Raw genomic sequence first — 13,864 nt, forward strand, 5'->3', positions numbered from 1 at the left:
CAAGTTGATTTGGCGGTCTCAAGATAAAATGTGGTTGTTCCATTTCCATGTTTTACTGCTGAGGCCTAACTGGGTTACTCATTTTTATGTCAGCTCATTGGTTTATGGTGTATCTAAATATAAATGACACATACAAATTTGATTTGTCTGTTCTATCATAATATTTGAACTCTTCAGAGCACCTGTTAAGGATAAGAGATGATGCATAGGAGGAAGCTGATGCTATAACCCGATACCTATGTTTAATCTGGATGTTGATGAGGCACCTTCTGTGAACTGTGATGTGCTCATTTATCTATTGGCACGGAGCATGTTGCCAGGCTAGGTATGGTAACCTAGAGAAAGAGTGTTTGTCGGCACTGTACCTTGCTTACACATAGTAATCATCCTCACCCCTGATCTTTAACATGGTTCTTATGTTCAGTTGTTAATTCTCTTTGTTCACACCAACGTATGATAGCAAAAATGTCAGCTATTGTTCAATTTTTTTCCCCGGAGCCTACCCAGTGCCTTCTGTCTCACTGTGCTAGCACCATCCGGCACGTAAAAATTTCGTACCATTATTGTTTTTGGACATTTGTGCGCGACATGTATGATAATACTCTGGAGTTCCCAATTCCTGTCATATCTGCTTCATCTACGCTTGTTATTTTGATAGGAAAAGTTGATTTTTTTTTTCTCTATGCTAAGAATTTCTTTTTGGAAGTAATGTGATACTTTGAGTTTATACCTGTCACCTCACTAATTAAGCTGTTAGGGACAAATGTTATAGCGTCAAAATATTTAGTTTCCGTTACAATACATCTGCACATAACTATATTCTTAAAAGAGGGGCTCACTCCAAACCAGAATCCAATGGAACGAGCGTCGAAATTTGTCAAAAGTGAGCAATCTAAATTGCCAAGACTACCAAAATATCCTTCATAGCAGTTGGCAGCGAATGCCAACAATAGGTTCCGTGTGCTCTTAAAAAACACCCCGCACAAATTCCATCACCGTCATCACAAGTGTGAGTGTTGTTCTTGCATAAGCCTTCCAGATGATAGTTATGTACTGTATATTAGAACAATTTATCGTTTGTATGTCTTCTCAACAAGCATGTTAAACTTATCATTTGTATGCCTTATCGCTTGTACTGTAGCAAGATTGGGTATTATTTTTTAAATTTTGTCAAACTGTGTATTATTTTTTAAATATCCGTATAAAATAATATTGTTTTAAAAAAATCTGTAACGGCTGAGGGAGAGAATGAAGTGAGCAAAAGGAGTGGACGAGTCAAGAGACGCCTCGTCTTCTCCGCTAGCTCCACTTCACTGCGATTGATGCCTCGTAAACTGCGCGCAGTAGACAGACCACCACTACTAATAGGGAGGCCAAGTAGTACTCCTGCATTCTCCGATCATTACATCCTGCCTGCCCGCTTCCTCCTCTCGCATTCTCCGATCGTCTCCTGCCTGGTCATGGCCTTCTGGGGTCAGCATGCAATTCATTAGCACCACCTAAATTTCCTCGTCGATAGATCAAGCATTTCTTTGCTTCGGATTCGCCATCCAAATAATCTGTCCGGTTTGCTAATTAATCTTGCTAATGTCTGATCTGGGAAGACTTGGCGTCCATCTTTTGCAGGTGTGGAGGTGAAGCCCGGCGAGCCGTACGTCCATGAGCCCTCCGGCGGTCGCCTCCGGATCAGCCAGGTGCAGCAATCACCTCTCTCTCTCTCTCTCTCTCTCTCTCTCTCTCTAGTTGCTTGCATGTTTGGATTAACAAGAAATCAGTTGTGCTAGCTCTTGTTTTGATCTGCCTTTACATGGTTTTTCTTTTGTTTTCTAATTAAAGGGTTAATTAGATTTGTGAAATATCGCGTTTTTGAAATATACCATTAATACTTGTTGTTCAATAGCTTTTGAGTTCATTGTGCAACGATGTCTTTTAATTGTGCAAAGAAAGGGCTTATTCTGTGAAGTAAAACTGCATATCGAGTTAGTTAATTACTGTCTTATCTGTACCAAAAGAAAATGATAGGATGACACAAACAAGTCAGCAGAGGCTGCAACAAGTTGCTGCGTATTTGGATTTCGTTCTTTCAAGGATCTTTTTTTTTTAATTTAAAAATCAAGCCTATTTGATTCATTGATCGTTTTGTTTAATCGGTGCAGCTAAATCAATCTGATGTTGCAAACAATAAAATGTTTTATGATCTTTTATGATCCGTAGTTCAAGTTAACAAGTGCAGTAGTAGAGAATGCTTGCACGAAACAGGATTTCTTTTCTCTTGTTCAGATGTTTGATTATGGATTCATGGATGGCCAGAGCTTCAGTGGTCACTATGAATAGCAACAGGAGCGTTCAGTGGTTGCATACAAGATATTTGTTCACGCTGACCACTATCGTTGCTTACAGAACTTTGTGTTAATAGAATGCATTAACTGTAGTGTTTAGAAGGTGACAAAGTGGTACTGCTTCTATAACAAGTATTTTGATATACTGATTATCATTCGCCCCTCTATTGCTCCTAGTTCAGTTCTAAAATTTATATGCCAGTGCTTGAGCATAGTGGGAGCACACTTCCATCTTGCTTGAATCTCATTAAAAAAATGGTTACTTATCAATTGCCATTGCTAGTTATGTGAACCCAATCATGAACTGTATTGTAGTTCTCTTTAATTATTTATGGAGATATATATTTCTATCTGTACATTTAAATCCTTGTTTAAGCAACTCTTCACTATTGAAGCATGATTCATTTTGATGGTTTGTTTTTCAGGCTGCACTAGGCAATTATGATGATGTTGGTTGGAGCATGGTTGAGTCCAATGTTGGTGATATGAGACCCGTGAGGCTCTGCGCTTTGAATCCTATGAGCGCTCTCATGTGCCACCTAGACCTTGAATATGAAGAGAAGGAAAATGTTGTCTTCTATGTGCTTGGGCCTAGCTCTATTCACCTGTCGGGATACTACATCACCTCACACAATGCTGATCATGGCCATTATAGTGAGAAGTCCACTGGTAGAGCCATAAGTCATACGTGCCTGAAGAGAAAGTACCCGGGTGGTGACATTGATGGCGAAAATGATGCTTCTTTAAGGAAGCCGATTGTCTGTGAAGATGGGGATGACAATGGCAACGGCCACCTCCCTATCCCCATTGTTCTCTCAAAGAGGACTGCCAAGACAGATTCAAAAACCATGTAAGTATATGTTCTGGAATCTAGTTTGAATCAATTTAATTATATTGTTGGGCATTCTTGGTGGAGCAACATTTTCCTATGTCTTAAATCAGAGGTATATTTGATGCATGGTGTGACACATCTTCTTTTTTAGGCATTTCAGCACAGTGCATATTTCACCAAGCCAAGCTCCTGAGATTACACGGGAATGCAATGCTCTTCGGAATGCTAGACAGGAGAAAGATGCTCCAGAGACTGAAGGACAACATGATAGTGCTGATCAGATTATCAGCCAAATTGGTCCTATAATTATGTAATGAACGAAACTGGTCACCTCATCCAGCTAAATTATGTTGATTTCCAATTATTTGTGTGTCACAGTGTATATACGTTTTCCGTCTTTTTAGGATCTCTGGTGAAGGTACTGCTAACCTACATGGTGATGAAAAACAAAATGATGAAGCTAATAATTGTGAAAGTGGACAAGTAAGTGGTGATGACAAAGTGTCATCTAATGACAACAAGGTTATACTGAAATGTACTTATATCATCCATTAATTTACAGGGTATTTATTGTGCTATGTCTTACATCTTATACATACATGCAAAGCTGCTATTCAATAGCACATTGCTAGCTCTATCATATAACAATCTCTCTCTCTCTCTCTCTCTCTCTCTCTCTCTCTCTCTCTCTCTCTCTCTCTCTCTCAGTGTGTGCACATACCCAAAATATATAGCTGAGAGTTGATGACAATTCTTAAATTATACACCACCATATGGTCTTAAATTTTGTAACTTTGTATATAGCAGATTCCCTGCCCAGCACAAAAAATCACAAGCCATACATTCATGAAGTTCAAGCATCAAGGTGGTGACACTGATGGCAAGAATGATGCTGATCTAAGGAAGCCCATTGCCAGTGAAGATGGAGATGATGATGGCTACGATCACCTCCCGATCCTTGTTGCTTTCTCCAAGAGAAGGGCTGCCAAGAAGTATGCATCAGTCGAATTCAGTTTTCTTGGTTGTCCTATCTAATTTGAAGCAATGTTTGGTTCTTGCTTGAAATTTTGTAGCTCCTTTGATGTGTACCGAAACATCATTTTTGTCTTAACAGGAAGAAATGCAAGACGCCAAGTATAGAGCATGTGCTAAATGATCAAAACAATGGCATGGGTCAGGTGAATGAGCAAAGAGATCCTGGAACCATGTATGTGTTCTGGAATCCTTAGAAGTTTGTATCACAGTAACATTGTCGTTCATTTTTGGTGTAGCATCATTTACCTATTGCCCAAATACAATGCTACATTTGATGCATAGTGCATATATATATATTTCAATAGGAAGTCCAGTGAAGTGCACATTGCACCGACTCAAGCTGATGAGATTGCATGGGAAGGCAATGCTCGTCGAAATGGTGGTCAGGAGAAAAGTGCTCAAGAAACTGAAGGACAACATGACGGTGTACATCAAATTATCAGGCAAAATAAAACTAATCACCTCATCTAGCTAAGTTAACTTGGTTTATAATTATTTATCTCACAGTGTATACGTGTATTTGTTTCATCTCTGTAGGATATCTGATGAAGGTTCCCATGGATTTTTTAATCTACAAGGTATTGAGAAACAAAAAGAAGCTGAAAACTGTGAAATCGTTCATGCTGGAGAGGGTCCTATCCATAGACAAACACTTGACAGTGGACTGGTAATAGAGGATCTGCAATTGGGGGAACCTTATGCTAAAACAGCATCTAACAGAAACAAGGTTATCCTGAACTTTACTTGTAACCTTCATTAACTTATAGGATGTTTATTGTGCTATGTCTATAACTACATCTGATAGAGATGGATTTCAGTAGCACAATGTTAGCTTTATAATATAAGAATCTCTCTCTGCTTCTCTCTCTCTCATATTAATGATTTCAAGGTTACTTGTGCAGGTTTATGTGAAATATGTTGGCATGTTGAGGGATGGGAAAGCTGTTGACTCTACTGATGGCAGTAACGCTTGCAAGTTCAAGCTTGGTAAAAGATTGACCAAAGCTCTCATTTTGTTCCATACCGAAATTCTTAGATCCTCACAGCTCAATTTTCTTTTGGCTCCAGGTGCTGGAAAAGTGATTCGTGGATTGGACGATGGAATTCCTGGTAATCATCTCTTCATTAATCTACACCTCAAGCCTCGTCCTTTTGAGATTATTTGGTTGAAATTAATCTTTACTCTGTCCTGTAGGCATGCGTGTTGGTGGCAAAAGGAGACTAACTATTCCTCCCGCTCTTGGGTGAGAGTCTGATTTCCCTTCCCAAGCATGTGTCACTTTCACATTTTGTGCACGCATGTTTCTTGGAGTATGAAACTAATTGCACTTGTTTTTCAGCCATGGCGACAAAGCACATGGAGAGATACCAGCAAACTCATGGCTCATCTATGAAGTCGAGTTAACCAAAGTGAAGCGGGTAAAAAAGGCATCTCAAGCTTCTGTGAACCCATGTTAGATGAAGGCAGCAGATGGCATCTTTTGTTTCGCTCTTAGCACAAACCTGACATACAAATTAGCGATCTTTTGTGTAGTACTCTAAGATGGCTCGTACTCTTAGTAGCAGCCATCCTCATGTATAGTAGTATTGTTTTGGTGGAGAATGTTGTACTCTGTGACTGGACTGCCTGTGTATAGCAGTAGTGCTGGACTTTATATTAGCTGTTTCATCTGCCTATTATGCTTTGTGCAAATAGTATCATTAAGCTGTGTTCCACTTGGACCTCAAGGATCTTCACGGAAGGTCCTGTGACTTGGTAATTATTTGTGCTTGGAAGCTGCGCTACTTGTTCAGTAACCTGGTCTAGTTCAATAATGACTAAGGGCCCGATTGGTAAGATTTTGGATTCTTCTAGAAATATTGTGGTTTCGGTTTATTCTTAGAAATGTTCTTTTAGTCGAAAAGGATGTCAAATATAAATAAGAAAAAATATTCAAAAACAGAAGAAGCTATCTTTTTTGTCTATTTCTTTCTCGTATTGTCAATTTGGCAGGAGTGTCAAACTGCTACCTTTCAATTAGAAGCAACTAGTAACTGCACATATATTACAAACGTGGAATTAATCAATTATATAACAATATAAAAATATAAAAGTCAAATAATAAAAGATTGAATATACTAAGATAAATATTAAACATCTAAATATTAAAAACAAATAATATAAGAACAGAGCAATCTAGCAAGTCACGGCCCACTTGGAGATGAGAGAGAGAGCCTCCCTCGTCTTCTCCGCTCCACTTCACTTCGCTGCGATCGATGAGAATATGAGATGCCTCGTAAACCGAGTCGACCACCACTTCTCTACTAATAGCCTAGTAGTAGTAGCAGCAGGAGCAGCAAAGCTCCCACATCCACCGACGGTCATGGCCTTCTGGGGTAAGTGATTAGCACCAGCACCACCTTTCCTTGTCGATCGATCATCTTAATTTTCTGTGCTTTGGATCAGCCTTCCATGGTCCTTCCGTATGTCCAGTTTGCTAGCTAATCTTTCATCTCGGACGACTTGGCATGGATGGCGGCGTCCATCTTTTGCAGGTGTGGAGGTGAAGCCCGGCGAGCCGTACGTCCATGAGCCCACCCGCGGAGGCCGCCTCCGGATCCGACAGGTCTCTTTCTCTCTAGATCTCTGCATTCTCTTTGTGTGTTACTGGGGATATGCATGCCAGTTCGTCCTAAGCAGCGGCACAAGGACATTACTATTTTGTTGCATGCGGATCGAGGTAGAAGAAGAAACTGAGAAAGCATCAAGTTTATATTAAAGAAATCTGTACTGTGATGTACTACAAGTTCAGTTGCGCTCTTGTTTTGATTTCTTCTTTACATCATTTTTTTTCTTTCATTTTATTCGAGGAAAAAATATTAATGTTCACTTTTATTGCAGTAACAGGTAACGGCATACTGATATTAATTGTTCAGTAGCCTTTTGAGTTCAGGTTATTGCTATCTTTGCTACCATTTCTTTTGGATCCCTTGTGTAAAATTGCATATGGCACAACTAGTCGACAGAGTATGCAACAATAAAGTTGCTACATATTTCGATTTCCTCAAGGATCTTTTTATTTGCTGTTCTGTTGCATTGATCGTTTTGTTTAATTGGTGCATCTAAATGTGATCTTTCTAGTTAAATTTAATGTGTGCAGTTGAGAATGGCTGCACTATAAAGGATTATTTGGTCTGGTTCAGGTACATGATTAGAAATGGCAGCAGGTGTTGATACACAGTTACACACTTTTAACTCAATTTCTTTCATTCTTCTGATGGCTGTTTATTGAGCCTCCAGTTGTTTACATACTCGCATATAAAGTGCACAAGGAGCTGTTAATTAGAATGTATTTTGGTGCAATCCTGTTATCTTTGTCCTTGTGCGAATTGACACCTAATTTAGCAGATTAAACATGGCCCTGCTTCTAGGAACTTCCACAGGAATGCAGTTCCATTCTGTAGAATCAGTGAATCACTCTTAACGTAGCTTTACAAGTCTGAGTAAATTCTGACATCTTATTTTTGACGGAGAAATCTCAAGTGTTCACTAATATCAGAGTGCAAGGAATTTTTCCACACTGTTTAGTCAAGCGGGCATGCCTCTCTGCTACTTATTGTACACGCGATTGCAAATGCTACCATACTTCTCTTGTACATGCATGCAGTTTATATCTGTAGTCAAATACCTGCCTTGATAGAAACAGATGAAGACTAACGGTTTGGCCTCTAGCTAGCAAGGCAAAAATTAACGACTGAACCTGATAACCCATATGCATGTTAGAATCGGCTGGTTTGCCTTCACAAGGAAAATGCATCGGCTTCTTTTCCCTCATGCATTGTTCAGTTTGTTCATAAGAATTACTTTTAACACCGCCTCAGGTATGCTTAAAAAGTCGTATTTGAAGTCGTTCTATTTAATGGATGCCGCCTTGGTTTTCGTTGTTGGCCTTCTAGGCTTGGCACATGAACAAATATCTCTCCTCTGTGTTTGGCCTAGAGAATCCAAGTTTGTGAAAAGAATTATGATGATTCCAGCTTCTACGTATATATTGTCCTTTTGCAAGAAATTTTCTCATACATCTGCATCATTATCTTCGATGTTTAAAAGGATATATGTTCATCTTCTGGAACTAAGGAAACCTAAATTAGTTTTGCAGAAGACTAGAACAGGTACTCAAACTAATCCAAATATTTGTGATTTAATAAAAATAGTTGAACATTATACACCAATTCAGAAAAGTTTTTCAAAATTTGTAAGTAAATCACCTAGAAAGTTTCTGAAAGTCTTGTGCTTGGCAAGAAAACAATAGTGGAAACGAAAACACTATACATACAAAGAAAATTGTTACAGAGAGGGTACGAAGAAGTACATGACACATGTGAGATGGCACTTCCGCTTTCCATGCAGTATGCCAGTATGAGAGAAACTTCCTGCTGGGGTGCCTGCTGGGCCCGCATGAGCGGACGACAGCATAGAGCCCTCTTTCCCCAGTCTCTGGTCTAATGTTTGCTCTAATACAATTCCAAACGTCCAAGTTGAAATGAAAGTGTGTAAATAGAAGCGAATGAATCAGGCTCTTTCATGGTTGCTGTTTTGAACTAGTAGAATATCAAGGGAACTCCTATTCATACTCCTTGTTGAACCTTGGTATACACATTAATTTTCACATTTCTCCTTTCTTCGTACTTGCATCGATTGAATTCTTCATTGTGCATCTCAACATGACGTTGGTAATTTTTTATTTGAACTGAACTCTTTCATGTCATGCTTCTTGAGTCTTATGATTCAACTACACATTGATTTGAGCACGAGCCACAAGTGCATAGATAGCAAAATGTATCTCAAGAGCTGATTTCCTTGTTCATCTAATCGGCTATTTTGCGATTATTCCATTGGCTAAGGCTGGAGAGGATAGAAGTCTTGAACTTGAAGACATGGAATTGGTTTTGAGGAGGATCGTCAAGTGGGCCATGGAATTGGTTATTGGGAGGCCCAAGCCAGAAGCCCCAAGCTAGCTGCCTGTTGTGAATGACGGCGAATAAACGACGAAGAACACAAGATCAAATCACAGCGGAGACACAAGATTTAACGTGGAAAACCCCTCCAATTCGAAGGGGAAAAGACCACGGGCGCCAGCCAGCAAACACTCCTCACTATTATCTAGAGTCGGGTTACAACGCCGTGCGGCGGCTTATAAGAGAATGAATGAATCAGTCGCAGTGGAACCCTAGCGACGGGTATATGTACCGTACCGCGGGGGGCCCAAGCCTCCCAGCGACGGGCCTCCGCTTCGCTCCGTCAGAAGTCGGCCTTTGTCTTGGGCAATGAATTTGGAACATCTTCAACACTGCCATGGAGGATGTTTGTATAGACTCCGTACAAATATATATCTTCGTGTGTATAGCAGTGTTCTAGTGGAAAAACATAACTTCTTAGAAATTATGATTTTAGGCTTGGGTCTGATGGTTTTAAATTATTTGTGTTAATTGTTCTATCCAGAAGCCTGATTATGCATTGTCCAATTGATAATCTTGCCAGAAACAATAAATGGAGTGCAATGGCCATTATTATAGCAGACCACCATTGTTGCTTACAGGTTTTTTGCTTTAATAGAATGCATTATCTGTAGTGATTCGGAGGCGAAATAGAAGTACCGCTGTATAGAAGGTATTTTGATACACTGATTATCATTCACCACTCGTAGTTCAGCTTGCTTGAATCCCATAAAAGTTGACAAAAAGTAATGGTTACCTATCTTTTCGCATTGATCGGTATATGAAAACCAATAGTGCACTGTACTGTGGTTCTCTTCCTTTTATTATATATGGAGATGTAGTGTTGTGATATTTCTATTTGTACACTTAGAGCCTGTTTGGTAGAGCTCCAACTCCAAGAATTCTTGGAGTCGGGTATTCCTAGCTCTAGAAATTCGTGGAGCTGGAGCCATGGGTGCACTGAGGATGTTTGGGTGAGCCGTTTTATTTTCATTTCAGTCTAAAAATAGATATTTAAACTACTTTATGTTAGCCTACAAACACAAGATTTGATGTGGAGCTGAGAGCTGGAGCTCTGGCAAACAGGGTCTTAAAATTCTTGTAGCAACTCTTCACTATTAAAGCATGATTTGTTAACTTTGATGGTTTGCATTTCAGGCTACACTAGGTAATTATGATTATGTTGGTTGGAGCATGCTAGAGTGCAATGTTGGTGATATGAGGCCTGTGAGGCTCTGCGCAATGAATTCCACGAGCGCGCTCATGTGCCATCTAGACCTAGAATATGAGGAGAAGGAAAATGTTGTCATCTCTGTGCTTGGGAATAGTTCTATTCACCTGTCAGGATACTACATCTGCTCGCAAAATGCTGATCAAGGCCACTATAGTGAGAAGCCCACCGGTAAAGCCACAAGTCATACATGCCTGAAGAGAAAGTACCAAGGTTGTGACACTGATGGCAAGAATGATGATCTTCTAAGGAAGACGATTATCTTTGAAGATGGGAATGGCATTGGTAGTGGCCACCTCCCTATCCCCATTGCTTTCTCGAAGAAAAAGACTGCCAAGAAGTATATATTTGTTGAACTCAGTGTTTTGGTTCTTGATCGAAATTTAGTATCTCCTTAAATTTGTACTGAAGCATTATTGTTGTCTAACAGGAGGAAATGTAAGACCCCAAGTATAGAGCAGGTGCCAAATGATCAACACAATGGCATGGATCAGGTGAATGAGCAGACAGATTCTAAAATCATGTAAGTGTATGTTCTAGAATCAAGCTCGAGTCACTTGAATTTACATTGTTGGGCATTCTTTGTGGAGCAAAAATTCCTATGGCTTAACTCAGAGGTATATTTGATGCATATTGCGGAATACCTTTTTCTTGTTCTATAGGGTTTCCAGCGCAGTGCATATTGCACCAAGTCAAGCTCATGAGATTACACTGGATGGCATTGATGTTCAAAATGCTAGCCAGGAGCAAAATGCTGTAGAGACTGAAGGACAACATGATACTGCAGTTCAAATTACCGGGAAAATTGGCCCGATAATCATGTAATGAACGAAATTTGATTGCCTCATCCAGCTTAATTATCTTGATTTCCAATTATGTGTCACAATGTATTTGTTTCACCTTTGTAGGATGTCTGATGATGGTGCTACTAATCTACAAGGTGTTTTAAAACAAAATGAAGATGATAGTTGTGAAAATGCACATGCTAGAAGTGTACATACTGGAAAGGGCCCTATCAGTCCTCGCAGTGGTGATCATGACCACTATAGCGACAAGTTCACTAGTAAAGCTGCAAGTCCTCCATGCTTCAAGAGAAAGCATCAAGGCGATGAGACTGATGACAAGAACGATGCTTCTCCAAAGGAGCCTATAGTTAGTGAGGCTGATGGCAAGGATGACACTCCTCTAAAGGAACATGTACTTATTGAAGATGGAGATGACGACGACGAACACCTCCCTATGCGTGTTAGGGAGTCCAGCACAATGCATCCTGTGCCAACTCAAGATCACGAGACACAAGAAGCCAGTGTTGTCCAATGCAGTGTTGGTGCTATAAATCAAACAACCGGACAAACCGGTCCTCCAATCACGTAAATGAATGAAACTGGTCACATCATCTAGCTAAATTATCCCAGTTCCTAAATATATGTGTCACGGTGTATATGTTTCAACATTTTATCTTTGTAGGGCTGACAGTTTCCTTGTTACTGGTGCTACTGAGCTACAAGGTGTCAAAAAACAAAATGAAGATGCTGAAAATTCTCAAAATGTGGACACTGGAAAGGGTTCTATCCACAAAACAACACTTAATGATGAGCTGATAGTAGAGGACCTGGATGTGGGAAGCGCTCATGGCAGTATTGCATCTAATGGCAGCAAGGTCATCCTTAACTGTACTTGTATCATTCATTAATTTATGGGATCTTCTTGTGCTTTATCTATGATGACATCTAATGCATATGGACCTAATTTATATACAGTTTTTATAGCAAGGTTATCCTCAGGCTTGTCTTTAATAACTCCTATGTTAGCCCTATAATATAAGAATCTCTCTCTCTCTCTCTCTCTCTCTCTCTCTCTCTCTCTCTCTTGTGTGTATAAAATATAAACTTTTTATACACAAAATTGCGTGTGTGCACAAATATTATTCTGGAGAACTGTTGACCATCTTAAATACATACTACCATATGGACTCATAGTTTTACGCACCAGATTAAACTCAGAGTTTGACAAAACCAAAGTTTCTTTTGCAGGTTACTGTGAAATATGTTGGTACGTTGCTGGGTGGGCCAACTGTCGACCCTAAGAGCATTCACAAGTTCCGACTTGGTAAAAGATTGACAAAAGCTCTTATTTTCGTTCTATGTCAGAATCCTTAGATGCTCACAATACAAATTTTGTTGGTTCCAGGTGCTGGCCGTGTAATTCGTGGATGGGACCTCGGTATTGCTGGTTATTATCTTTACTCAAAAGTTCAGGTTCCTCCTTTTGAGATTATTTTGTTGAAATTAATTAATCTTTGCTATGTCCTGTAGGTATGCGTGTTGGAGGCAAAAGGAGACTCACGATTCCTCCTGCTCTGGGGTGAACGGCTGATTCCCTTCCCATCCATTTTTCCTGAGCATATGCATGATCACAATTTTTTGTAGGAGGGAACTGATTTCACTTCTTTTTCAGCTACGGGGGCGAAGCACATGGACAGATTCCAGCAAACTCATGGCTCGTCTATGAAGTTCAGTTAACTAAAGTGCAGCGGTGCAAAAAGGCATCTGATCAGGCTTCTGTGAATCCATGCTAGATGAAGGCAGCAGATGTCATCTTTTGGTTCGCTCTTAGCAGAAACCTGACATACAAATTAGCAATCTTTTGTGTAGTACTCGAAGATGGATGGTAAACTTAGTAGCAGCCATCCTTATCTATAGTATTGCTTTGGCAGAGAATGTGCTGAACTGCCTGTGTGTAGCACAACTAAGCGTAGTGCTCCATATTACCTATTGTTTATGCCTTTTGCTGTTGATTGTCTTAGTATGCCGTGTGCGAACTAACTGTATTCCACTTGGACCTCCAGGATCCTTAAAAAGGCTATGTTGCTCAGTAATTATAGCTTGTGGTGTTCAGTAACTTGGTTTTGTCTGCTATTAGCTTGTGCTGAACAGCTGCTTGACTGAGGCCTTGGGCATGTTTTGTACTGGGTTTGTACCCTATTTTTTTGTTTTTGTTTTTTGAGCTGTGTGCATTCAAATTATGTAGGGGTCGGAAGTAAACTCTTGGAAGAATATATTATTTTGATGTAACGATAAGAGCTAATAAAGCTTTATTTATTGAAAAAATACGTCTGGTGCCTTAAGTAGATTTTTCTGGTGTATTGTGGTAACGGCGATGACATGATATGATTAGATACTCTGGGCGGAACCTATGGAAAACGAATGAAACTTGGAATGGTGTTCCAGAATGATAGGGTGACTCGAGGAAGAATGTGAGACTAGCCACTATAATTTTACGAAAAAAGAAATTTTGTGATACAAATGGGGTGAAATACGTCAAGAGTTTAAGCTTTAATTTAAGTACTCAAATAATTGTAATATCCTATAGTTTAGTGACCTATTTAAAAGCTTAACGTGCACACTATGCTAATATATCCTATACAGCCATTGGTGCCTGCGCTTTGCT

General features: G+C 39.7%; 2 protein-coding genes across 2 annotated transcripts; both read left to right on the plus strand.

Moving 5' to 3' along the window:
- The first annotated feature begins 1,322 nt into the window (after positions 1-1,322).
- On the plus strand, positions 1,323-5,664 carry LOC133897822 (peptidyl-prolyl cis-trans isomerase FKBP53-like). The gene is made up of 12 exons (XM_062338650.1): positions 1,323-1,473; positions 1,627-1,694; positions 2,765-3,189; positions 3,323-3,481; positions 3,576-3,654; positions 3,979-4,163; positions 4,286-4,378; positions 4,744-4,873; positions 5,109-5,193; positions 5,275-5,316; positions 5,402-5,450; positions 5,547-5,664. Exons 1-12 carry the CDS (start codon positions 1,323-1,325, stop codon positions 5,662-5,664), a joined length of 1,584 nt encoding a protein of 527 aa, XP_062194634.1.
- An 830-nt stretch (positions 5,665-6,494) lies between these two features.
- LOC133897724 (peptidyl-prolyl cis-trans isomerase FKBP53-like) lies at positions 6,495-13,267 on the plus strand. Its single transcript, XM_062338536.1, has 11 exons — positions 6,495-6,582; positions 6,742-6,812; positions 10,342-10,754; positions 10,845-10,937; positions 11,077-11,235; positions 11,323-11,784; positions 11,882-12,074; positions 12,448-12,523; positions 12,605-12,646; positions 12,730-12,778; positions 12,872-13,267. The coding sequence occupies exons 1-11, from the start codon at positions 6,570-6,572 to the stop codon at positions 12,990-12,992; spliced, it is 1,692 nt and encodes a 563-aa protein (XP_062194520.1). The 5' UTR covers positions 6,495-6,569; the 3' UTR covers positions 12,993-13,267.
- Positions 13,268-13,864: the final 597 nt, after the last annotated feature.

This window comes from Phragmites australis, chromosome 17 (genome assembly GCF_958298935.1).
Source record: "Phragmites australis chromosome 17, lpPhrAust1.1, whole genome shotgun sequence".
NCBI classification, from domain to species: domain Eukaryota; kingdom Viridiplantae; phylum Streptophyta; class Magnoliopsida; order Poales; family Poaceae; genus Phragmites; species Phragmites australis.